The 24580-nt window shown below is 31.6% G+C and overlaps 8 protein-coding genes and 1 pseudogene across 8 annotated transcripts in view; 2 read left to right on the forward strand and 7 right to left on the reverse strand.

Annotated features, from left to right (window-relative positions):
- Positions 1–1247: 1247 nt before the first annotated feature.
- Positions 1248–2454, reverse strand: LOC128393997 (uncharacterized). Its single transcript, XM_053354232.1, has 4 exons — positions 2367–2454; positions 2039–2146; positions 1603–1833; positions 1248–1543 (listed from the first exon to the last, which is right to left on the reverse strand). The coding sequence occupies exons 1-4, from the start codon at positions 2452–2454 to the stop codon at positions 1248–1250; spliced, it is 723 nt and encodes a 240-aa protein (XP_053210207.1).
- A 933-nt stretch (positions 2455–3387) lies between these two features.
- On the forward strand, positions 3388–5115 carry LOC128394284 (uncharacterized UDP-glucosyltransferase YojK-like; annotated as a pseudogene).
- Positions 5116–7895: 2780 nt separating this feature from the next.
- LOC128393998 (uncharacterized) lies at positions 7896–8914 on the reverse strand. The gene is made up of 4 exons (XM_053354233.1): positions 8696–8914; positions 8547–8606; positions 8357–8460; positions 7896–8279 (listed from the first exon to the last, which is right to left on the reverse strand). The coding sequence occupies exons 1-4, from the start codon at positions 8781–8783 to the stop codon at positions 7896–7898; spliced, it is 636 nt and encodes a 211-aa protein (XP_053210208.1). The 5' UTR covers positions 8784–8914.
- A 1478-nt stretch (positions 8915–10392) lies between these two features.
- Positions 10393–11404, reverse strand: LOC128394291 (NADH dehydrogenase [ubiquinone] 1 beta subcomplex subunit 10-like). Its single transcript, XM_053354594.1, has 4 exons — positions 11219–11404; positions 11025–11160; positions 10806–10954; positions 10393–10740 (listed from the first exon to the last, which is right to left on the reverse strand). The coding sequence occupies exons 1-4, from the start codon at positions 11379–11381 to the stop codon at positions 10571–10573; spliced, it is 618 nt and encodes a 205-aa protein (XP_053210569.1). The 5' UTR covers positions 11382–11404; the 3' UTR covers positions 10393–10570.
- Positions 11405–11709: 305 nt separating this feature from the next.
- Positions 11710–14132, reverse strand: LOC128394290 (agrin-like). Its single transcript, XM_053354593.1, has 5 exons — positions 13640–14132; positions 13306–13555; positions 12864–12881; positions 12656–12767; positions 11710–12182 (listed from the first exon to the last, which is right to left on the reverse strand). The coding sequence occupies exons 1-5, from the start codon at positions 13998–14000 to the stop codon at positions 11832–11834; spliced, it is 1092 nt and encodes a 363-aa protein (XP_053210568.1). The 5' UTR covers positions 14001–14132; the 3' UTR covers positions 11710–11831.
- Positions 14133–17844: 3712 nt separating this feature from the next.
- On the forward strand, positions 17845–18391 carry LOC128393999 (NADH dehydrogenase [ubiquinone] 1 beta subcomplex subunit 10-like). The gene is made up of 3 exons (XM_053354234.1): positions 17845–18078; positions 18138–18273; positions 18340–18391. The coding sequence occupies exons 1-3, from the start codon at positions 17916–17918 to the stop codon at positions 18389–18391; spliced, it is 351 nt and encodes a 116-aa protein (XP_053210209.1). The 5' UTR covers positions 17845–17915.
- A 758-nt stretch (positions 18392–19149) lies between these two features.
- LOC128394000 (NADH dehydrogenase [ubiquinone] 1 beta subcomplex subunit 10-like) lies at positions 19150–20224 on the reverse strand. The gene is made up of 5 exons (XM_053354235.1): positions 19958–20224; positions 19759–19894; positions 19658–19696; positions 19400–19512; positions 19150–19331 (listed from the first exon to the last, which is right to left on the reverse strand). The coding sequence occupies exons 1-5, from the start codon at positions 20118–20120 to the stop codon at positions 19153–19155; spliced, it is 630 nt and encodes a 209-aa protein (XP_053210210.1). The 5' UTR covers positions 20121–20224; the 3' UTR covers positions 19150–19152.
- LOC128394001 (agrin-like) lies at positions 20140–23109 on the reverse strand. Its single transcript, XM_053354236.1, has 6 exons — positions 22392–23109; positions 22057–22306; positions 21617–21634; positions 21409–21520; positions 20726–20933; positions 20140–20147 (listed from the first exon to the last, which is right to left on the reverse strand). Exons 1-6 carry the CDS (start codon positions 23107–23109, stop codon positions 20140–20142), a joined length of 1314 nt encoding a protein of 437 aa, XP_053210211.1.
- The window catches only part of LOC128394073 (probable serine/threonine-protein kinase DDB_G0282963), a 33185-nt gene continuing 31610 nt past the window's right edge, over positions 23006–24580 (reverse strand). Inside the window, exons 10-11 of the mRNA XM_053354321.1 lie at positions 23859–24550; positions 23006–23144 (exon numbers count right to left, since the gene is read on the reverse strand). Of these exons, the coding sequence (XP_053210296.1) occupies positions 23943–24550 (608 nt within the window). The 3' untranslated portion in view covers positions 23006–23144; positions 23859–23942. The remainder of the gene's footprint in view (positions 23145–23858; positions 24551–24580) is intronic.

Raw genomic sequence — 24580 nt, forward strand, 5'->3', positions numbered from 1 at the left:
TACAAGGATTGTTTTCTTTTGAGCAAAAATTGTCACCACTCACCAATTGACAATGATTCCCTGTGTAACCAGGTTTACATTTACATGAGCCATCGATTGGTGATATTAAAGGTAAACAGGTACCACCATTATGACAGGGAAAAAAATTAGCTAATAGTGATGAGGATGAGGATGATGGATAAGTTGTTGTTGTTGTGTGGTGAGGTTGTATCTTTGGTGTATCTTTGGATGGTTGATCCTGAACAAGGCATTTCAAGGCAATCGATTATGTTAACAGTTCGTATTATTGAATTAGATGAAGATGAAGACGAAGATGATTTCTCTAAGATATTGGGTAAATTTACAGTTTTATCTATCGAGAAACTATAAAGGCAACCGATTAGTCCCGTTTTAAGGCCGATATTATTGTAAATATTGGTTCGATTGGTTTTTATCCAACCAAGGTAAAGGTTTCAATCAAGTGAACTCAGGGAACCCGGAGATGACCCGGTAACATCAGACTGACCATCAATGGACAATATACCATCTTTCATGAAACGTTTCGCTACTAGATGGACAACATATCCAATAGAAATTGTCTCCTTTGATCTTATAATAACCATACCAGAACCAAGATCATATCGAAGCTCAATGCGACATTTTCGATTGACAAACGTGCATTAAAATTATGGTCATTGAACAAATATCAGGCAGACTATTAAGATGCATGTTGATGGTTACAACCGCTAAAATTGTTGATTGACAAAAAACATCACGTTAGGAAAAAACTTTCAACTGAAAAAAGAGAAATTTTTTGGAAAATTTTAAGCTTCTTTCTTTGTTTTCATCAGAATCACATAAGTTATCACTATAATAACCAAAGTTATTAAATTTAGATATTGAATAAATTTACAATCTTATCTATTGAGAAACTGTAAAGGCAATCAATTAGTCCCGATAGGTCGATATTATTGTAAATATTGGTTTGATTTGTTTTCTCCCACGAATTCCCTATGTTTCGTTAAAGGTGAAAAAGATGAGTACCAACGTTCATGGGCCTGTACCCCACCAGAACCTTGGACTATTCTGAATACCAGGTTTCGATTCTCTTTCGACAAAATCATCGATTATCTTGATTATGTCGCTTTCGTGATTATTGGTGGTTATCAGAGGTAAATAAAGAGAAGATAAATTTGGCATCGCCTTGATTATTTCGATTGTATCCTATTGTTACAAAATTGGTGAAGGCAAATATCAGACTGGTACAATTAGGATATCGAAATGTAATTTTCATTACATGACGTGCTTGACCTCTCTAGGATTGTATAATCGGTAAAATTGAGAAAGACTTTTCGAACATTATAATTACTTTTAGGAATTGATTCTGCTAAACTACCAAATTTTCCAGAATCATAATCGATGTAAGCAATATGTAAATCTCTTAAATCAGGAAAGCGCGATGACCATCGAGAGTAAAAGAGATAATTACTACCTGAGGCTAGAGTTAATTCTTCTACTCCTGGAAACTTGTAACCAAAGCTTGGAAACTGGAAGTTCTCTGTAACTGATAAAATAAATGAATATTAATTTCTCTTATTAACAATCGTAACAAGTGAAAATTACCTTCCTTATCTTGTAAATAAAGTTTTTTAAGATTCGGCATTCGATTAGCATAAGTGATGAAAGTACCTATTTTAGATCCACAAAATCCACCAAACATTTTCAACTTAGCACCGAATTTATATTTATTGAAAAAGAGATCAAGAAATTTAGGATCGTTCACCAAAAGTCGAGTAAGATTACCACAGTGTTTAACTATTTCCTGGTCCAGGTCAACATGATGTTGGGCTTTACCTTATATATTTCATAGGTGCTTACGCGCTCGAATTCAACAAACAATCCCTCAGTGGATTTCCAGTGGACAATACATTTGCTACAACTCTACATAGACATATTGGACCAAAAGAATGAGCTTCCAATAGCTTTTATAGCAATAAGATTAAAAGTTAATATCAAATTTACTATTAGAATTTTCGAGAAGAAAAAGTTTCTAATTTACCTTGAGGTTCGGAAATACTGGCAACATTGATATTCTCCATGAATTTATAACTTTTCGTGTAGATATTCTGAGGTTTAGGTAATATATATACCTTGTTTCTTGGTGAAACTATTAAGAAAAGATTTTATAGTCAGTTGAAATTTGGTGATTGATTTGAATTAGTTAGTAAATCGTTCAGATCATGAAACTTACATGTCAAGCCTGTGATTTTCTCGCATCGAATCTGCGCCAATCTCCGCCATTTTGAACAAACTTTTGTGTGGAAGAAAAAAGAGAAGAAACAAAAAGACCTTAAGTTGCCGATTCAGATCTCAATTGTTATTCTTACCTTGAGATATAATTAGAAGATCTTCAAGCTCATCAAACTTATCAAATATTGTCATCAAACAAATATCATATAGATCATTAACATTCATGTTGATGGTTAAAAGGCACTAAAATTGTTGATTGACAAAAAACTTAAAATGATGGGAAAAAACTTTTAAAGTTGCGAATGGAAATGTTTGTTTATCGGACTAGTTTGACTGGACTGGTAACCAGAGAGACATTTCACCTTTCATCAGCTAGAACATCGCCTCGAGCGATTCACCCGCTTTTTACAAAAAAAGCTCGAAGGTCAAAGATGTGACAAAAAATGAACCGCATTCACTACAAATGATTGTCTTTAAGTGATAAGTTGTAATTAATCAATCGCTGATCAAAATAGTCCACAGTCAATCTGACTTTTCCTTACCGTCCAAAAGATGTACTTACGATTTCTTAATTGTTTCAATCGAGAAGTAAATTAATAAATTCAATTAATTGTTGGACAAGTAAGTGTTTATTAGTATTTGAATTTTATTCGTGGTAGATTTTTTCTTTGTTTTCAGTAGAATCACATGTATTATCATTGTAATCGCCAAAGTGATTACATTTACAGAGAAAACATCAAATTGTGGGACACAAATTGAATTTGATGATGATGATGAAGATGAAGATGATGAACAAGGATTAGGTGATTCATGGTGGTCCAGAGTATTTGGCAATATTGAAAATCTCAATTGATCGGTCAAGCAAATCATCTACAAATATCACCATTGAGTAAAATCATTTGATTTTAAATCAAATTGATTGAATTTCAATCATTGATGGAAAACTTTCGATTCTCATTCGAATAGATTTTCTTGTACTTGTATCTGTTTACTTATTTTCGTTTGATCAACAGAACTTTGAGTTTCTCGATTGAGAGAGAGTGTTACATTTTCTCTCAATCAACTATACTGAAAAAAACTAAATAACTAAATAACTAAAAAAAATAAACTATTTTTTTATAATTTTCTTTTTAATTGTTGTTGATTTGATTTGTTTTTTTGTTCTATTCTCATCTCCAATCTTCATCATCTTCTTACAGTATGAAGCTTGTTTTCTTCCCAATGGATGGGTATGTTTTCTGTTTACAAAAATCTCTTTTTTCTGGTTAACCCTTTTTCTTGTGATTCCAAACAATTTGTCTTTGTGATTATTGTGAGTGTTTAATTTAATCACGATTGAGTAATTGTTTTAACCTTTACTGGGATCCAAATGTAACAGATTAATTAATGTGTTCTCGTTAATTGACTTTTCGGTTTGATTATTCAAAAGAAAAGTCTATGATTTCTATTGGAAAACAGTAAATGATTGTTACTTTTGTTTACATTTTGTCTGTTGATTGTGATGTTTTGATTCGTTAATTGTGATTGTGTTTTATTTTGTTTTTGTCTACTAGGCATGGACACGTTAACTCTTGTATTGGTTTAGCTCGAATGCTTCGTGATCAAGGTCATGAATCGGTTTTCGTTGTTCCTTCAAATTGGTCAGTTCTCATTACTGGTCATTCGTTTTCGATTGAACCAATTGTCGATCCAACTTGTGGTGATGTAGATCCATTGATAGATGGGCTGGAATGGTTCGTGCTCTTGGCCCATCGTTTGCCAAAAGTCCTTCAGATCAAATCATCGATCTACTTGCTACTGATACCAAAGAATTTACTGATTATGCCAAAAGGATCGACGATCAAGTAGCAAAGGCCATTGAGAAGGTTAATCCTGATCTAATTATCATCGATTTTTATGTAACTGTTCCATCCGTAACTCGATCAGGTAAACCATGGGTTCTCCTTTACTCAGCTAATCCACTTTTCGCTTACGAATCTCCAAATAATCCCCAAGATACTCTGGATTAGGAGCTTCTGATGATCCTAAATTGTTCCAACAATTTAGACAACTGGTTAAACAACAACTAACAAGTTAAAGCTGATTTTGACTTATTCCTTGAAAGTAAAGGATTAACACCTCATGAAACTGAATTAGTTTCACCTTCACCATATCTTAATCTCTACTCTTATCCAGAAGATTTGGATTATAGTGAATTGGGTCCAGTTCCTGATAAATGGTTTCGACTTGATCATATGGTGAGAGAAGCCGAAGGAGGACCAATTGGTTTCGATGAATCTTTTTTCAATACCAATGAAAAGATCATTTTATTCAGTTTAGGATCAATGGGAAGTGCGAATGTCACTTTGATGAATCAATTGATTGGTTTCATGGGTGAATCGAAACATCGTTTCATTGTATCCAAAGGTCCATTTCATGAGGAGATAAAATTATATGATAATATGATCGGTGGAAGATATTTGAATCAAATTAAAATTCTTCCAAAGGTTGACCTCGTTTTAACCCATGGAGGTAACAATACATTCATTGAGACTCTTTACTTTGGTAAACCTCTTATAGTATAAGTAATAATATTGTTTCAATTTCGCGAGCAAGAATATTCTTTTTTCTGGCGAGTCTTTAATCGGTTAATTTTCCAGGTCAACAATCATTCCGGTATTTAATTTACTACATTCCAATTTAGTTGCAACATAAACCATGGAACCAATGTACATGATGTTATTCATCATCACCACTTTGCTCAACTATCTCGAATACAAGATTTCGGTTTATTAGTCGGCAATAATCTTCGATTATTTTGGTTATGTAATCATCAGAGTTATTGGAAGTTATTGGACTTAAGCGAAGATGAGATAGATTCGGCATCGACTTGATTATATTGATTGGATCTTCTTCCACCAAAATGTTACTTGGGCAACGTATCGTCAGTTTGGTGCAATTAGGAAATTGAAATGCGATATTTTCGGTCAGATTTTTTCAGAAATTCAGCATTTTTGTTTCTGGTGCAAACTTGATAGAGACTGTTTGACTTTATAGTTCTTTTCGTCTCCACACTCGTCATGTTCCGATGAATATGAACCCAAATGTCTAATTTTGTAGATCAGGAAAGTGTGATGAATATTGAAAAGGAAGAGACAAGCTAAACGATATGAAAATCATTTCCTCAACTCCTGGAAAAGTTGGATTGGAGTCTCTTATTGCTGATGAAAAAGGATAAAGATTAATTTCTCATATTTAATAAAATAAAATTGAAAATTACCATTCTGACTTGACGCATAAAGTTTTTTAAGATTCGGCATTCGAGTAGCATAAGTGTTGAAATTTTTCATGTAAGATCCACCGAAACCAGCAAACATTTGCAAATTTTCACCGAATTTGTATTTATTGAAAAAGAGATTCAGAAATCCAGGATCATTCATCAATAGTCGAGTAAGATTACCACAATATTTAACTATTTGCTGGTCTTGGTCAACATCACAATCAAGAAACACAACACCTTCTATATCTCTGCAATTAATTCGAGCGGATAAACCTTTCAGTTGATTCGCAGTGGACAATACATTCGCTATAACTCTGCATGGACATGTGAGAGAGTAGGAATATGATGAGCTTCCAATAGCTTTAATTCCAATCAGATTAAAATTAATATCAAATTTGTTATTAGAATTTTCGAGATAGGAAAAGTTTTGAATTACCTCGAGGTTCGGAAATACTTGGCCACATTGATATTCTCCATGAATAGATAACTCTTGGTGTAGATATTGTAAGGCGGAGGTAAGATCTTTCTTTCTGACACATTAGCTACTATTAAGAAGAAAATTTCAATGTTAACAAAGATTTGGTGATTGATTTTAATTAGTTGATTAATCGGACGGCTCTTAAAACTTACATGTTAAGCGTGTGATTTTCTCATATCGAATCTGAACCAATTTTCGCCATTTTGAACAAACTTTTGTGAGCAAAACAAAAATGAAGAGCAACAAACGCAAAAACTTACAAATGGTCAATGAATATTCAAAATTCAACTGTTCTTCTTACCTGCAGATGAAGATATAAGATCTTCGAGCTCATCGAACTTATCAAATATTGTCATCAAACAAATATCAGGAAGATCATTAAGATTCATGTTGATTGTGTTGTTAAAACGAACTAGAACTTTGAGTGAACAGGTTACTCTGAGTATTGAAAAAGAAAAATTTTGGCGGATTTTACTTAGAGATAATCATTTTAGCGGGTTATTAGAATTTTCTTTTCGGAGAAAATGAATAGATCGCTCTTCATGACTGATGATCCTTTTCGATAATTAACTGGATTGAACGTAAGAGACTTAATCATAGAAATTATGTTCGCATTGGAAAAGTAAATTTTATTATTATTTGATTATCAGAGTTTTTTATTGTTAACATTTTGCTTTGCTATTTCCTTGTCAATTAAATATTCTCAATGACAAATCAATCAAGAATCAATCATCAATATGAGTGTTTTATGAGTGAAAATGAATTAATTTAATTTAAAGAGTAATAAATTGTTTCAACAATGCAACTGGTAAATCAGAAATTAACTAAAATTGAATTGATTAACTCATAATAGCAAAGATTTCATAGTGATTTTTATTCATCGTTTCATTGTATCCAAAGGTCCATTTCATGAGGAGATAAAATTATATGATAATATGATCGGTGGAAGATATTTGAATCAAATTAAAATTCTTCCAAAGGTTGACCTCGTTTTAACCCATGGAGGTAACAATACATTCATTGAGACTCTTTACTTTGGTATACCACTTATTTTAACTTCTAAAGATTGCATATAGCTTGTTATTCGTGGTTGGGAGAATCGAACAAAAAATAAATAATTCGATTCTTTAAAATGTTTTTTGCAAGCCCAATCATTGTAGTAATAAATTTATTATTAATACATTTTCCTTTCCTCGCAACAAGGTACAACTGAACTTTTTAAAAATCGAAAAAAATCTCCTTTTTCTGGTTAACCCTTTTTCTTGTGATTGTATTGATTTAATTCGAATGCTTCGTGATCAAGGTCATGAATTAACCTTATTTTTATTTGATCGCAAGATGCTTAGTTGGATTTTTTAAAAGGCAAAAAAAACTTAGTGTCCATATTCAGGAAATTTGCTTTCTCATACTCGTAATCTCTTTCCTCGACTATTTCGAATACAAGGTTTCGATTTTCATGTCGGCAGTAATCTGCGATTTTTTTGGTTATGTCATCACCAAGGTCATTGAAATTTGTTGGACTTAAACGAAGAAGAGATAAATTCGGCATTGTCTTGATTATATTGAATGGATCATTTTTCGTAAAAACTTTACTTGGGCAAAGTATCGTCAGTTCTAGGCAATTAGGGAATTGAAATGCGACATTTTTGATCAGATTTTTTGTAATAGTACGTAGATTTCTTGGATTTGGTTGAAAAACAATGGAAACTTTTCGAACATTGTAATTCTTTTTGTATATTGGTGGCCTAACATAATTCGATAAACTTATATGAGAACTGATGTGTAAACTTCGTAAATCAGGGAAGCATGATGGCCATACAAAAGGAGATCCTGGCCAGTGCGATTCGAAAGTGATTTTTTCTACTCCTGGGTACACTTGGTATGGGTTTGGTTCTGGAGAAAATAAAGATTAAGATTTTTTCTAATAAGTTAAAAGTGAAAATTACCTTTAAGATCATTTGCAAAGAGCTTTTTAAGATTCGGCATTCGATTAGCATAAGTGATGAAAGTACCTATTTTAGATCCACAAAATCCACCAAACATTTTCAACTTTTCACCGAATTTGTATTTATTGAAAAAGAGATTCAAGAATCCAGAATCATTCACCAATAGTCGAGTAAGATTACCACAGTGTTTAACTATTTGTTGGTCAAGGTCAACGTCACATTCACGATCATCAACACTTTCTACTTCACTTTTGCATTCAAGTCGAGTTGATAAACCTCGCAGTGGATTCCCAGTAGACAATACATTTGCTATAACTCTGCATGGACATGTTGGAGGAGTAGAAGGAATATAAAGAACTTCCAATAGCTTCAATTCCAATCAGATTAAAAGTTAATATCAAATTTGCTATTAAATTTTTTTAAAAGAAAAAGTTTATAATTTACCTCGAGGTTCGGAAATACTTCGGCCACATTGATATTCTCTATGAATAGATAACTCTTGGTGTAGATATTGTGAGGCGGAGGTAATATCTTCCTTCTTGACACAACTAATGAGAAAAAAAGTTTTATGGTGAGTTAAATGATCAAAGATTTGTTGACTGATTAGTATTAAAACGTTTAAATGGAAGCTTACATGTTAACGCTGTGATTTTCTCATATCGAATCTGAACCAATTTCCGCCATTTTGAACAAACTTTTGTGAGTAAAACAAAAATGAAGAGCAACAAACGCAAAAACTTACAAATGGTCAATGAATATTCAGGATTCAACTGTTCTTCTTACCTGCAGATGAAGATATAAGATCTTCGAGCTCATCGAACTTATCAAATATTGTCATCAAACAAATATCAGGAAGATCATTAAGATTCATGTTGATTGTGTTGTTAAAACGAACTAGAACTTTGAGTGAACAGGTTACTCTGAATATTGAAAAAAAAATTTTGGCGGATTTTTACTTAGAGATAATCATTTTAGCGGGTTATTAGAATTTTCTTTTCGGAGAAAATGAATAGATCGCTCTTCATGACTGATGATCCTTTTCGATAATTAACTGAGTGAAAATGAATTAATTTAATTTAAAGAGTAATAAGCAAAATCCCAAAATAGCCAATCAAGAACCAAAGCCTAAGCTGCCCTATGATCAAGTTTTAGCCTCACAATTTGCAATAACCACGAAGTGAGTAGCTTACTGACTATGATCAGATCACTCGCGATCGCAGCTGAACCATGATGTTAATGCAAAAGCGTAAGCATCAGACGAAGATGATGATCCTAAATTGTTTCAACAATTCAGACAACTGGTTAAACATCAACTAACTGAAGTTAAAGCTAATTTTTACTTATTAATTAAAAGAAAAGATTCAATGTTTATTGTTATTCATGGTTGGAAAAATCGAACAAAAAATAAATAATTCGATTCTATTAAATGTTAAGTAATATTTCAGCAATCTCTTTGCCAAGAAGATTTGTATTTCTGGTCAGCCCTTAATCGTTTTAAATTTTTCAACCCCAATAATCATTTCAACAATGAATTTACTATTAATACATTTCCATTAATTCCAAGGGTTGTGTTAATCTTTTACAACTTACCATTGAGACAAAGGTTGAGACTATTATCTTCAGAGGTACGGAAACATGAGTAACCCTGATTCTCAGGTAATGAGGCACAAATTGTATCATTAATACAAGGATTGTTTTCTTTTGCGCAAAAATTGTCACCACTCACCAATTGACAATGATTCCCTGTGTAACCAGGTTTACATTTACATGAGCTTGACAGAGAGCCATCGATTGGTGATATTAAAGGTAAACAGGTACCACCATTATGACAGGGAAAAAAATTAGCTAATGAGGATGAGGATGAGGATGATGGATAAGTAGTAGTAGTTGTTGTTGTTGTGGGTGGTGAGGTTGTATCTTTGGTGTATCTTTGGAAACTCAATGTAACTTTAATTTTCATGGAAAAATGAATACAATGAATAATAGGAAAAATCAACGTTAAAACTTTACTTTGTTAAAGAGATTCAAGTTGGAATTTGAAGAAAGAAAGAGCAAATCCAACATGTGGTGATGTAGATCCATTAGATAGATGGCCTGAAATGGTTCGAACTTGTAGCCTATCGTTTGCCAAAAGTCCATTGGATCAAATCATCGATCTGATTTCTGTTGATACCAAAGAATTTACTGATTATGCCAAAAGGATCGACGAAATTGTTCAAACAACCCAGAGGTAAATCATCAACTAACTGAAGTTAAAGCTGATTTTGACTTATTCCTTGAAAGTAAAGGATTAACACCTCATGAAACTGAATTAGTTTCACCTTCACCATATCTTAATCTCTACTCTTATCCCGAAGATTTGAATTATAGTGAATTGGGTCCAGTTCCTGATAAATGATTTCGACTTGATCATATAATGAGAGAAGCCGAAGGAGGACCAATTGGTTTCGATGAATCTTTTCACAACAAAATCGTCCGTATTCATTACGAATGATAGTTTTATTTTAAAATTTTTAGCCATAAGTTGTTATTAATCACACGAATTAATCATAATTTACATAATCAATTGTTGATCAAAACAGTCCAATATCTATTGGAATTCTAACAAATTATTTTCACTTTACCTAATAATATTCATAATGTTTAATTTTTTTCTCCTCAAATTGATTCTTTTGATTCTTTTGATTCATTTTCTTCCTTTTCCTTTTTCAATTGTTGTTTCCTTTCCCAAACATATCGATGTTTTTGTTTGAGGTAAACATCAGCTGATCTTGTTCTATTCTCCATGAGATTCAAAGCTGCTGTTCCATCCATACGGAGTTCACCATCTAAAAAGAAAAAAAGATAAATTAGATTATATATTAATTCTGATGAGAATAAAAAAGTAACTAACATTTTATCATATAATTTGTTTCTGCTTTGTCCCGGTCTTCCAAAAGGTGTTCACACCAAGCTCTGGCAGTGGAATCGACACCACCATAAGTGGCCATACACTCATCATATCTTCTAACTAAAATCTTGATTATATTTTTTTCCACTTTCCTGAAAATGAAAAAGGAGAAAAAAAAGGTAAATGAATTAAGTATAAAAGAGAAAAGATGAAAATGGTTACCTGTCTCTCTTGTATTGTTGATCTGCTTCCCAGAGACAAGCGTAATCATCAACATAACACTCATCAACTGTTGGAACTCGGGGAAATTTATAATGATAGTAGACACTTTGCTTTCTATTTGGCACGACAATTTTATCTATTAACAAAAATTATATAATTAATTAGCTAAATCACAATTGGATGTTGATTCTCACCATGTATCCAAGTTGCTGGGACATCAAAAAGGTTAAAAGCAAAATTGGATAGCGATTGAACAGGAGAACTAAGATAGTCACTTCGGACTCGACCAAATGGTCCAATATGGTATTCCTCCTTTTTGAAGGAATGCTCCTTCATATTGTCAAATTTTTCTTCCATATTAGTTAATTGTAATTAAATCACTTAAACAAAATAGCATAAAAACAACAACACAGTTAATCAAATGTCCTTCATGAAAAATAAACGAATAGAAAAATCGACTCAATCGATTCAAAGATCGATAATAATATCTAGTATTGAAAAAGAAAAAGAGATGGCACCACATTTGCAAATTTCGATTTAACAACAATTAACTTAAAATTGTTAATTGTCGTTTAAAATTGAATTTTTTAGACAATAAGAAATCAATTATTATTATTAATTGGTGATAAAATTTTAATAAATAAAATTGAAGCTAAATCTGAACTTAGTTTATTAAATAAATGGAAAACTTTTTCTTGATCATTTTTCTTTAATCAAGAAAGAAATTAATTAAATTAATTGTTGGACAAGTAAATATTTTATTAGTATTTTAATTTTATTCGTGATAAAATTTTTCTTTGTTTTCTGTCATTTTTCATTGGAATCACATGAGTTTTCATTATAATCGCCAAAGTGATTACATTTACAGAAATAATCATTAAATTGTGGGACACAAATTGAATTTGATGATGATGAAGATGAAGATGATGAACAAGGATTAGGTGATTCACATGGTGGTCCAGAGTATTTGGCAATATTGTAAATCTCAATTGATCGGTCAAGCAAATCATCCCAAACATCACCATTGACCACAATCCTCTGAATTGCTCCGTTAAATCCTTTGGTTAAATTTAATTCTCGGTGAGTAGTTAATGAATTGATTGGAGGAATCGATCCAATATAAAATGGTTGATCCAAGTTAAGCTCACTTAAATTAGTCTTTTAAATGATAGGGTGAAAAATAAGAATCAATCAGAATATTGATCGACATAATCATTTAATTGTAGCAATTTAATTTATCTCAATTTTTGACAATCTTTTTTACCAAATATTTAATGAAAACTTATTCGCGATCATTTAATAAATCAACTAAATTAACTTTCTACTTTTTTTTCGTGACTTGGAAATTTGATCAACTTTAATACAAATGGATTATTGTTGTTAATCCGATTCTTGATTCCCTTTCTCACAATTAACTAAATAACTTTTCCATCATTAACTGGATTGAGAGTTTCAGAGATTTAATCATATTAATCCCTTTTCACCATTATCATCACCTTTTTTTCTGGACTAACCAAAGGTAACTCACTCTTAATCTTGATAAGTATCTCTGATTGTCACAATTAGATGGTCAAATCTTTGTCTTTCGACAATTAACTAACATGATTAATACACTTTCATTATAAACTGACCTTCGCCTCTCCATAGACCATTGCAAGTGAATCCAATTGAAGACTTCCTTGTTTACGATTTCGAGTTATCCTAATTGAATGCCATTTACCAATTGATATTTTATCATCACTTCTAATTAAACGACGAAAAATTGGATAGAAATTAACAATCAACTATACTAAATTCAATATTTAATTGTTATTCATATTTGTTGATTGATCGACTTACTTCAATGTTACCAATCCACTGGAAATAAAAACGAATCAATTGAAAGAGAAACAAAAAAAAACAATTAGAGTGAATTAATTAGTATCCCCAATCAATTAAGAATAAAATCACAATTTAAATGATAACTAAATTCATCTCTAAATCATGTGAATTGATTAGTTGATCAACGATTAACGAAAACATTCACAACTCAAATCATCTTTGTAAAAATAAAACATAATTATATCAGAGAATCAGAATGAGAATCAACTAAATCAATGGTAATTATTAGCTAATGAATGTTTTTTGTGATGATAATTTGGTATTAATTAACTAACAATTAGTGCTATCATTAAATACCATTAACAATTAGTATTGATCTCACTGATTATGTTTGATAATTTTTGTTTCTTTCACTAATCGCACAGCTTAATTGCTATAAGTTGATGAGAAAATGATTTACCTTTCATGAGGATTAATTGAACCTAAATTGTAGGAAAATTGAACAAAACGATTAACTAAATTCAATGAGATGAAATCACCTCTAGAATTGATTGATTGTTGTCCATTGTAAAACAATAGTCCATCAGGATCTCTGGAGTAGAACCAAATTTCAATGATAAAAGTTTGAGCGATATTGGTCAGTGTGGGTAAGGTCAAGTAAGAGGTTGAACTAAAATCAGGTATAAATGCATTTTCAGTTTTTCGTTGAGCTTTGGGAAGAGAGAAAGTAATCAAGATAAACAATTAACAATCACAATTAATTCCAAGGGTTGTGTTAATCTTTTACAACTTACCATTGAGACAAAGGTTGAGACTATTATCATCAGAGGTACAGAAACATGAGTAACCCTGATTCTCAGGTAACGAGGCACAAATTGTATCCTTGATACAAGGATTGTTTTCTTTTGAGCAAAAATTTTCACCACTCACCAATTGACAATGATTCCCTGTGTAACCAGGTTTACATTTACATGAGCTTGACAGAGAGCCATCGATTGGTGATATTAAAGGTAAACAGGTACCACCATTATGACAGGGATAATGATTAGCTAATGAGGATGAGGATGAGGATGATGGATAAGTTGTTGTTGTTGTTGTGGGTGGTGAGGTTGTATCTTTGGTGTATCTTTGGATGGTTGATCCTGAACAAGGCATTTCAAGGCAATCGATTATGTTAACAGTTCGTATTATTGAATTAGATGAAGATGAAGATGATTTCTCTAAGATATTGGGTAAATTTACAGTTTTATCTATCGAGAAACTATGAAGGCAGCCAATTAGTCCCGTTTAAAGGCCAATATTATTGTAAACATTGAACAAATATCAGGCAGACTATTAAGATCAAAGAGTAAAGAAGAAGAGACCTCAGCTCTATGAGGAAAAGAGAAGTTGCAAAACATTTGGATCAGATGGCGCTGATTACACTTTTTCAATGGAAAAAGAGAAGAGAAATTGAGGACGATGTGTAAAAATTGGACTTTTTAATTAAGAGTTGGGACTTTGTGTATTTGTAGGGCCACTAATGAGAAGTCCAAATATATATATTTCTTTCTGATCTGATTAGTAGTTTTTGAGAAAATCGAGTTCGAAGTTAGAACTTCAGGTCAATTTTTCTCAGCAACACCGTATTTTCAGATCATGAAATTTAAAGTTTAAAGACAACTTTTGATGTTCTTTTTAACCAACAGATTTTTTTGTCGAGAAAACTATCACAAATGCCTCCGGCCACAGTTCCGTTGAATTATAATAAATGGACCTTGATTAGTCCCCGTATCAATACTTTAATGTTATCCTAGTAAACATTTTCTGAAAGAACATTATCTTCTTAACACCAGTGATTATAACTTTTTTTGACCGGAAAAATACAACAACTGGTCCTTTTCCACTTTTTCTCCAATATATTCCTGGAAATAATTCAGGTTCCCAAGAGAAACGTTTGTTATAAAAAATCTTGTTAAAGTCAAAGTCAAATCCAATTGTACTTGATCCAGTGATATTTAAAATCTTTCTCTTGATGATTTTTCCTTGACCAACAATATCATCAGCTATTTTCTTGGACTCCTTTAAACTTGTTGTTCCAGTTACTGTGAATTTTTTACTTGAAAAAACCAAAGCTTTACCATTCGAATACTTAACGATTGCTCCACTAAATCGTTTTGGATTATAATCAGGGTACTTTTTTGGGTCAAGTTTTACTGACGCTTCATATGAAACTACAATGTTTACGAGCCGCATGTTGAATAACAACTGATGTTTTATACAATCCTCCTCCTTCTCACTCTCATCTTGGTGTTGATAGGATCCTACTTGCTCTCTCAACTTGATCTCCCGAAAATGGTGTCACTTAAGTCGAAGTGACTATATAAGAAGAGACGATTGTTAGTTTTGATCATTCTCAAAGTTCTCTTCAACCTTTAAACTTGTGAAACAGTTTTTTTCCTCAACACTAACCATTCTCATCCATTCTTTTCAACAGTGAAAATGGCTTCATATAAATCCGGTAAACGACAAGTTGAAAACGTTACAACAGACTCTGACTCTGAAATTGAAGTGACCAAAAAACGTAAACGGGTCGATTTTAACGAACTTTTCTCCATCAAGTTATCTCCATACCATAAATATCATTGTGCTATTACCAATGGAAAAGCTGAAAAGGATAATATTCTTTTTGTCAATATTCGTGATGGATGTTCTGTTTATGGTGCTGGTAAAGGATTGGTTCTTGGATATCAAGAGATTGTACACATTGAACAACATCTCAACTATACAGAACCTCTTCCAAAATACAAAGCTACAGGTTTACGACTTACCGGTAAACCAAAAAATGGTAAATATGAATTCACTCGTCAAAAGGGTGATAAAAAAACCATTCTCAACCTCCCGATAACTGTTATTGCCGGTCTTCATCGTATCATTCCATCAATACGATTCATTATGGAAACTATAATTAAACTTGGAGATGAGAAACAAGGACAAATTGACGAGTTTGTTCGAAAGTTTCAAAAGGCAGTAATGGTTTACATCAAGGACCTTGAAGATAGCAACGGAGACTTCACTAAAGCTGATCTCCGTAAAATGTGTTGGATTTACACTGGACTTATTGCCTACTTCAATATTCCAGTCTTTGAAAATCCTTACGAACCATCAAAACTTGGAGATATCTACGGAGTCAAAGTCGATGATGAGATGCAGGCTCGAATTACCGAATTCATCGACTATGTCATCATCAAGGTTTTCATTTAATCATTTTCTTACTCATGACTAATGCTTTATAATTATAACCTTTTTTCATATATGTATCACCATTATAATAACCTTTTTCCATGGGATACAATCGTATCATTTTAATTATAACCTTTTTCCAAGATACAACTGTATGTATCATTTCAATTAATCAATTAAATACATTTTGTAACCATTAATTTCATTTTCTCCATTGATTATAATAGTTTTGGTAATATTATGGACATTCTATTCACTAGAAACAATTCTTCACCTTCAAAAACCATTAAATATACTTGAAAAGCATATATAATAGGTATAATACATGTTAAAACCTATTTAGAAAATTTTTCGATTTTTAGTTACATCAGCCGTCGATAGGTGTCACTAGGTTGTCCATAAACTTCATCTTGGAGGCTTGACAAACTTTCGTCTATATTAATATGTTTACTGAATAATAGATGTCGTTATATGTATTATATCGAAATTACAATTTACAATACAATTAACACAATATAGATGCACTGTTAACGCTTGAATACAATCATTATCTATTATTCCCATTGTATTCTTTAGAAAAAGTTGACCATCTGCTCTTTAAGATTTTTCGTAAACAAAACCATCAATCACATTGACGTTTTGTTAAAAACTCAACATACAATTAACTATAAGCACAAAAGCAATTTAAACCATTTCTATAGATGCAAACTGTCAAGATTAGCAATTAACAATGGAAAAAACAGATTTACAAAGCTGCATTGGAATTTCGTTTGTTCGAATGGTAATTGTATATTTCGAACATAAATCATTTGAATTGATTATAATTGTCAAAATTAACAATGCACAATGGTCAATAATAAATTCTAAAGAGTAAATTGCAATTTCGTTGGGTCAATTGGTTATTATTCACTTCGAGTATAAATACCCCGAAAAGTTTCTAAGGTCAATTAATTGTGAAAATGGGTCGAAAGAGACGTATGAAAGCTAAGAAAGAGAGTGGGAAAAACTTTGCATTAGTTTTAAAATTAGAGCTTGAGAGACAGAGAGAGAAAGCAATAGAAGATGCCCTTCGAGATACGTTCGGTATCACTAAAAAACTTTATGTTTCCCTTCCCATATTAAACCTTGATGATGTGCCTCAAGTTCCACCTCAAGTTCCTCAAGTTCTTCCTCAAGTTCCTCCAAAATGTCCAACTCCGGGGATAATCGTCGAACCGATTTCCCCGGCATCATCACCATTAATCATCAATGACGATATTGTTCATCTTTTCATTCATAATTATTGTGAGGAGGCTCGAAGCTTGGTGACCTTCGAGCCTTCTAAAAGTGATCTGGATGAACTCTTCGTCCTTTTGGACGAGAGTTCAAAAAATATGTGTTCATCATCATCATCACAATCATCTAACGATGATAATGTTTTCATTAAAAACAAATTGATTGAGTTGGAAAACTCAATCAATAAACTTTTCGACTTGGTCGAAAAGTTAGTTCGAAACAAATAAAAAAGTTTTCCCGTTAATTGTTTACTTGTCCGATTTATTTCGTGTACTCGTGTTTCTTTTTCTCTTTCTTTTCTCTTTCTTTCTTCTCTTCTCTTGTTCTGTTAGTTTTTGATTACTAACGACAATTAACTTAAAATTGTTAATTGTCGTTTAAATCGTTTGTTAAATCGAAATTTGCAAATGTGGTGCCATCTCTTTTTCTTTTTCAATACTAGATATTATTATCGATCTTTGAATCGATTGAGTCGATTTTTCTATTCGTTTATTTTTCATGAAGGACATTTGATTAACTGTGTTGTTGTTTTTATGCTATTTTGTTTAAGTGATTTAATTACAATTAACTGATATGGAAGAAAAATTTGACAATATGAAGGAACATTCCTTCAAAAAGGAGGAATACCATATTGGACCATTTGGTCGAGTCCGAAGTGACTATCTCAGTTCTCCTGTTCAATCGCTATCCAATTTTGCTTATAACCTTTTTGATGTCCCAGCAACTTGGATACATGGTGAGAATCAACATTCATTTGTGTTTTGGTTATTAATACGAATTAATTTTCTTTAATAGATAAAATTGTTGTTCCAAATAGGAAGCAAAGTGTCTACTATCATTATAGATTTCCCCGAGTTCCAACCGTTGATGAGTGTTATGTTGATGATTACGCTTGTCTCTGGGAAGCAGATCAACAATACAAGAGAGACAGGTAACCATTTTCATCTTTTCTCTTAGATACTTAACTTATTTACCTTTTTCTCCTTTTCATTCTCAGGAAAGTGGAAAAAAATATAATCAAAATTTTAGTTAAAGGGTGTAGCACTTAACACGTTAAAAAATGGGAGGTGCTAATGTAGCTTAATTTTTACATTTTTGTCAACCTTATCTTCATTTTTAGTTAAGACTAAGGTACATTAGCACCTCCCATTTTTTAACTTGTTAAGTGCTACACCCTTTAACTAAAATTTTGATTATATTTTTTTCCACTTTCCTGAGAATGAAAAAGGAGAAAAAAGGTAAATAAGTTAAGTGTCTAAGAGATTCACATGGTGGTCCAGAGTATTGAATAGATATAGAAACTGAATTAGTTTCACCTTCACTACAGTAAACTCTCGATAAATGCATAATTCATAATGCAGTTTTTTTCTGCCTTTGACTGTGCATTTTCATCTATTCTAACGCCACATAGTGGGAATTAGCTGCGATCACACCCACGATTTTATGCGTTTATCGAGTTATGCATTAACCGAGAGTTTACTGTATATCTAAATCTTTACTCTTATCCAGAAGATTTGGATTATAGTGAATTGGGTCCAGTTCCTGATAAATGGTTTCGACTTGATCATATGGTGAGAGAAGTCGAAGGAGGACCAATTGGTTTCGATCAATCTTTTTCACAACAAAATCGTTCGGGTTCATTACGAATGGTTGTTTTATTTTAAAATTTTCAGCCGTAAGTTGTTGTTAATCACACGAATTAATCATAATTTACATAATCAATTGTTGATCAAAACAGTCCAACATCTATTGCAATTCTAACAAATTATCACTTTACCTAATAGTATTTATAATGTTTAATTTTTTCTCCTCAAACTGATTCTTTTGATTCTTTTGATTCTTTTGCTTCATTTTCTTCCTTTTCCTTTTTCAATTGTTGTTTCCTTTCCCAAACATATCGATGTTTTTGTTTGAGGTAAACATCAGCTGATCTTGTTCTATTCTCCATGAGATTCAAAGCTGCTGTTCCATCCATACGGAGTTCACCATCTAAAAAAGAAAAACAAAGATAAATTAGATTATATATTAATTCTGGTGAGAATAAAAAAGTAACTAACATTTTATCATATAATTTGTTTCTGCTTTGTCCCGGTCTTCCAAAAGGTGTTCACACCAAGCTCTGGCAGTGGAATCGACACCACCATAAGTGGCCATACACTCATCAAATCTTCTGAAGGGTGTAGCACTTAACAAGTTAAAAAATGGGAGGTGCTAATGTACCTTAGTCTTAACTAAAAATGAAGATAAGGTTGACAAAAATGTAAAAATTAAGCTACATTAGCACCTCCCATTTTTTAACGTGTTAAGTGCTACACCCTTTAACTAAAATTTTGATTATATTTTTTTCCACTTTCCTGAGAATGAAAAGGAGAAGGTAAATAAGTTAAGTATCTAAGAGAAAGATGAAAATGGTTACCTGTCTCTCTTGTATTGTTGATCTGCTTCCCAGAGACAAGCGTAATCATCAACATAACACTCATCAACTGTTGGAACTCGGGGAAATTTATAATGATAGTAGACACTTTGCTTTCTATTTGGCACGACAATTTTATCTATTAAAAAAATTATATTATTAATTAGCTAAATCACAGTTGGATTTATGAATAGATTCTCACCATGTATCCAAGTTGCTGGGACATCAAAAAGGTTAAAAGCAAAATTGGATAGCGATTGAACAGGAGAACTAAGATAGTCACTTCGGACTCGACCAAATGGTCCAATATGGTATTCCTCCTTTTTGAAGGAATGTTCCTTCATATTGTCAAATTTTTCTTCCATATTAGTTAATTAATTGTAATTAAATCACTGGAAAAATAGAGTAAAAACAACAACACAGTTAATCAAATGTCCTTCATGAAAAATAAACGAATAGAAAAATCGATTCAATCGATTCAAAGATCGATAATAATATTCAGTATTAAAAAAGAAAAACAGATGGCACCACATTTGCAAAATTCGATTTCAAAACAATTAACTTAAAATTGTTAATTGTCGTTTAAAATTAAATTGTTAAGACAAAAAGAAATCAATTATTATTAATTGGTGATAAAATTTTAAGTAATAAAATTGAAGCTAAAACTGAACTTAGATTATTAAATAAATAGAAAAATTTTTCTTGATACTTTTTTCCTTAATTGTTTTAACCAAGAAAGAAATTAATTAAATTAATTGTTGGACAAGTAAATGTTTTATTATTAGTATTTTAATTTTATTCGTGATAAAATTTTTCTTTTTTTTCTGTCATTTTTCATTGGAATCACATGAGTTTTCATTATAATCGCCAAAGTGATTACATTTACAGAAATAATCATTAAATTGTGGGACACAAATTGAATTTGATGATGATGAAGATGAAGATGATGAACAAGGATTAGGTGATTCACATGGTGGTCCAGAGTATTTGGCAATATTGTAAATCTCAATTGATCGGTCAAGCAAATCATCCCAAACATCACCATTGACCACAATCCTCTGAATTGCTCCGTTAAATCCTTTGGTTAAATTTAATTCTCGGTGAGTAGTTAATGAATTGATTGGAGGAATCGATCCAATATAAAATGGTTGATCCAAGTTAAGCTCACTTAAATTAGTCTTTTAAATGAAAGGGTGAAAAATAATAATCAATCAGAATATTGATCCATATAATCATTTAATTGTAGCAATTTAATTTATCTCAATTTTTGACAATCTTTTTTTACCAAATATTTAATGAAAACTTATTCGCGATCATTTAATAAATCAACTAAATTAACTTTCTACTTTTTTTTCGTGACTTGGAAAGTTGATCAACTTTAATACAAATGGATTATTGTTGTTAACCAGATTCTTGATTCCCTTTCTCACAATTAACTAAATAACTTTTCCATCATTAACTGGATTGAGAGTTTCAGAGATTTAATCATATTAATCCCTTTTCACCATTATCATCACCTTTTTTTCTCGGACTAACCAAAGGTAACTCACTCTTAATCTTGATAAGTATCTCTGATTGTCACAATTAGATGGTCAAATCTTTATCTTGAGACAATTAACTAACATGATTAATACACTTTCATTATAAACTGACCTTCGCCTCTCCATAAACCATTGCAAGTGAATCCAATTGAAGACTTCCTTGTTTACGATTTCGAGTTATCCTAATTGAATGCCATTTACCAATTGATATTTTATCATCACTTCTAATTAAACGATGAAAAATTTGATAGAAATTAACAATCAACTATACTAAATTCAATATTTAATTGTTATTCATATTTGTTGATTGATCGACTTACTTCAATGTTACCAATCCACTGGAAAAAAAAGAATCAGTTGAAAGAGAAACAAAAAAAAACAATTAGAGAGAATTAATTAGTATCCCCAATCAATTAAGAATAAAATCACAATTTAAATGATAACTAAATTCATTCCTAAATCATGTTAATTGATTAGTTGATCAACGATTAACGAAAACATTTACAACTCAAATCATCTTTGTAAAAATAAAATATAATTATATCAGAGAATCAGAATCAGAATCAACTAAATCAATGGTAATTATTAGTTAATGAATGTTTTTTGTGATGATAATTTGGTATTAATTAACTAACAATTAGTGCTATCATTAAATACCATTAACAATTAGTATTGATCTCACTGATTATGTTTGATAATTTTTGTTTCTTTCACTAATCGCACAGCTTAATTGCTATAAGTTGATGAGAAAATGATTTACCTTTCATGAGGATTAATTGAACCTAAATTGTAGGAAAATTGAACAAAACGATTAACTAAATTCAATGAGATGAAATCACCTCTAGAATTGATTGATTGTTGTCCATTGTAAAACAATAGTCCATCAGGATCTCTGGAGTAGAACCAAATTTCAATGATAAAAGTTTGAGCGATATTGGTCAGTGTGGGTAAGGTCAAGTAAGAGGTTGAACTAAAATCAGGTATAAATGCATTTTCAGTTTTTCGTTGAGCTTTGGGAAGAGAGAAAGATAATCAAGATAAACAATTAACAATTACAATTAATTCCAAGGGTTGTGTTAATCTTTTACAACTTACCATTGAGACAAAGGTTGAGACTATTATCATCAGAGGTACAGAAACATGAGTAACCCTGATTCTCAGGTAATGAGGCACAAATTGTATCCTTGATACAAGGATTGTTTTCTTTTGAGCAAAAATTGTCACCACTCACCAATTGACAATGATTCCCTGTGTAACCAGGTTTACATTTACATGAGCTTGACAGAGAGCCATCGATTGGTGATATTAAAGGTAAACAGGTACCACCATTATGACAGGGATAATAATTAGCTAATGAGGATGAGGATGATGGATAAGTAGTAGTAGTTGTTGTTGTTGTGGGTGGTGAGGTTGTATCTTTGGTGTATCTTTGGATGGTTGATCCTGAACAAGGCATTTCAAGGCAATCGATTATGTTAACAGTTCGTATTATTGAATTAGATGAAGATGAAGACGAAGATGATTTCTCTAAGATATTGGGTAAATTTACAGTTTTATCTATCGAGAAACTATAAAGGCAACCAATTAGTCCCGTTTTAAGGCCGATATTATTGTAAATATTGGTTCGATTTGTTTTTATCCAACCAAGGTAAAGGTTTTCCGCTAAATCAAGTGAACTCAGGGAACCCGGAGATGACCCGGTAACATCAGACTGACCATCAATGGACAATATACCATCTTTCATGAAACGTTTCGCTACTAAATGGACAACAGATCCAATAGAAATTGTCTCCTTTGATCTTATAATAACCATACCAGAACCAAGATCATATCGAAACTCAATGTAACCTTAATTTTCATGGAAAATGAATACAATGAATAATAGGAAAAAATCAACGTTAAAACTTTCACTTTGTTCAATTGAAATATAATGTACACATAAAGAAGCTCAGTAAACAACCAGAACAATTTAATTTCATCAACATAATCAACCATGTTATCCATCTAGTATTATCAGCATTCTCATCAGTATCATCATCACCATAACAATACATCATCATGTGTATTAACATAATCGTGGTTCATTAATCCTGATTAAGCTTTTTCTTCATGATAATACCTTTTTTTGAATGAGAAATTTTTTTCTCATGTTAAAGTCCATAGACTTTGAAAAAAAACTACTCACAAACTTAAATACCTTAACTCATACACACTGAGGAAAATGTTTGATAACATTGGATAATATTGATTCTGATGATGAAAATGTTACGATACATACTAAGTATTAATAATAAAATTGTTGAGACAAGAAAAAAGTCTAACAATTTAAAGTTAATCAAAAGATTAAAAGTAAACCTAATATTAGTTTAGTCTGATAATATTAATCATCATGATTATTGTTACATGGTAATCATTTTTTTCAGTTGAATGTGTTAATCAACAACTGAATCTCTGGTGAAAAAAAGGTTCGTCTCACTATATATATAAGTTCATTCAGAAATTTTTTCTTCTTCCGGATTGAACTTGAAATGATTAATATGAAGATGAAATTTTCTATGTTACCTTTACGAATGGTCAGTGAGATAAAATCTCCTTCCCCTGAAACAGTTTGACCATTATAAAGTAGTATAGCTGAATCAGTATAAGTTATGAAATCCATTTCAATTGATAATCGGGTGTAAGCTTGAAGTCTTGGTAATTCAATAAACGAGTTACCCAAAATCCAGGAATCAAGATGATTGAATTGGCTGAGTTTAAATTGATTGGAATGGGAGTTGAAGAGGTAAAAGATTTACCACCGGCGAGTAATTCTGATGAAGATGATGTTAAATTGTTTAGGTTAATTGTTTGACGAATTGATTTAAAGGTATCACCAATTGTAGTAGTTGGGACAATCAATGATACTTTGAAAACTGTTGATCGTCTCAATGGTCCCTGTGTAATTGTTTCATCAATTGTAACATGATTATTGGTGTTTACATTTCCATCAATGAGAGTTGACCCTTTGCAAGGTCCTTTATGAGCAATGGTCAGTGTTTTTTGCATTTGACATGAATACAATTTGAGTTGACATTCATTTGGGAAAATGGTTCCATCGGTTGAGCAAATTTTACCAGAACTTTTTTCCTCAGGTGAACAGGTAACATTAGTACAAACACATCGAGACCCTTTACTTTCATTAATTGGTTCACATATTGACCCATAGGAACAGGTGATTGTCTCACAAGATTCAGTAAACAGTTTGGTCAAGTTAACTGGTCAGAAAAAAAAGGAATACAAATGAT

The sequence above is a fragment of the Panonychus citri genome, unplaced genomic scaffold (genome assembly GCF_014898815.1).
Source record: "Panonychus citri isolate SS breed McGregor unplaced genomic scaffold, ASM1489881v1 Contig00139, whole genome shotgun sequence".
Classification (NCBI taxonomy): Eukaryota; Metazoa; Arthropoda; class Arachnida; order Trombidiformes; family Tetranychidae; genus Panonychus; species Panonychus citri.

Bases quoted from the DNA above. Each gene is read 5' to 3' on its own strand.
- LOC128393997 (XM_053354232.1), bottom strand. From the start codon at position 2,454: ATGAATGTTAATGATCTATATGATATTTGTTTGATGACAATATTTGAT. The intron at 1,834-2,038 runs GTAAATTAGAAA...GAAATATATAAG, and splicing joins CAGTATTTCCGAACCTCAAG to GTAAAGCCCAACATCATGTT. The intron at 1,544-1,602 runs GTAATTTTCACT...TTATTTTATCAG, and splicing joins TTATTTACAAGATAAGGAAG to TTACAGAGAACTTCCAGTTT.
- LOC128393998 (XM_053354233.1), bottom strand. From the start codon at position 8,783: ATGAATCTTAATGATCTTCCTGATATTTGTTTGATGACAATATTTGAT. The intron at 8,607-8,695 runs GTAAGAAGAACA...TACTCACAAAAG, and splicing joins TCTTATATCTTCATCTGCAG to TTTGTTCAAAATGGCGGAAA. The intron at 8,461-8,546 runs GTAAGCTTCCAT...TTTTCTCATTAG, and splicing joins GAAAATCACAGCGTTAACAT to TTGTGTCAAGAAGGAAGATA.
- LOC128394291 (XM_053354594.1), bottom strand. From the start codon at position 11,381: ATGGAAGAAAAATTTGACAATATGAAGGAGCATTCCTTCAAAAAGGAG. The intron at 11,161-11,218 runs GTGAGAATCAAC...TTTTGTTAATAG, and splicing joins CCCAGCAACTTGGATACATG to ATAAAATTGTCGTGCCAAAT. The intron at 10,741-10,805 runs GTTAGTTACTTT...TTTTCTTTTTAG, and splicing joins AACAAATTATATGATAAAAT to ATGGTGAACTCCGTATGGAT.
- LOC128394290 (XM_053354593.1), bottom strand. From the start codon at position 14,000: ATGCCTTGTTCAGGATCAACCATCCAAAGATACACCAAAGATACAACC. The intron at 13,556-13,639 runs GTAAGTTGTAAA...CTCTTCCCAAAG, and splicing joins TCTCAACCTTTGTCTCAATG to CTCAACGAAAAACTGAAAAT. The intron at 12,183-12,655 runs GTCAGTTTATAA...ATCATTTAAAAG, and splicing joins TGGTCTATGGAGAGGCGAAG to ACTAATTTAAGTGAGCTTAA.
- LOC128393999 (XM_053354234.1), top strand. From the start codon at position 17,916: ATGGAAGAAAAATTTGACAATATGAAGGAACATTCCTTCAAAAAGGAG. The intron at 18,079-18,137 runs GTGAGAATCAAC...TTTCTTTAATAG, and splicing joins CCCAGCAACTTGGATACATG to ATAAAATTGTTGTTCCAAAT. The intron at 18,274-18,339 runs GTAACCATTTTC...TTTCATTCTCAG, and splicing joins CAACAATACAAGAGAGACAG to GAAAGTGGAAAAAAATATAA.
- LOC128394000 (XM_053354235.1), bottom strand. From the start codon at position 20,120: ATGGAAGAAAAATTTGACAATATGAAGGAACATTCCTTCAAAAAGGAG. The intron at 19,697-19,758 runs GTAACCATTTTC...TTTCATTCTCAG, and splicing joins CAACAATACAAGAGAGACAG to GAAAGTGGAAAAAAATATAA. The intron at 19,332-19,399 runs GTTAGTTACTTT...TTTCTTTTTTAG, and splicing joins AACAAATTATATGATAAAAT to ATGGTGAACTCCGTATGGAT.
- LOC128394001 (XM_053354236.1), bottom strand. From the start codon at position 23,109: ATGGTTATTATAAGATCAAAGGAGACAATTTCTATTGGATCTGTTGTC. The intron at 22,307-22,391 runs GTAAGTTGTAAA...CTCTTCCCAAAG, and splicing joins TCTCAACCTTTGTCTCAATG to CTCAACGAAAAACTGAAAAT. The intron at 20,934-21,408 runs GTCAGTTTATAA...TTCATTTAAAAG, and splicing joins TGGTTTATGGAGAGGCGAAG to ACTAATTTAAGTGAGCTTAA.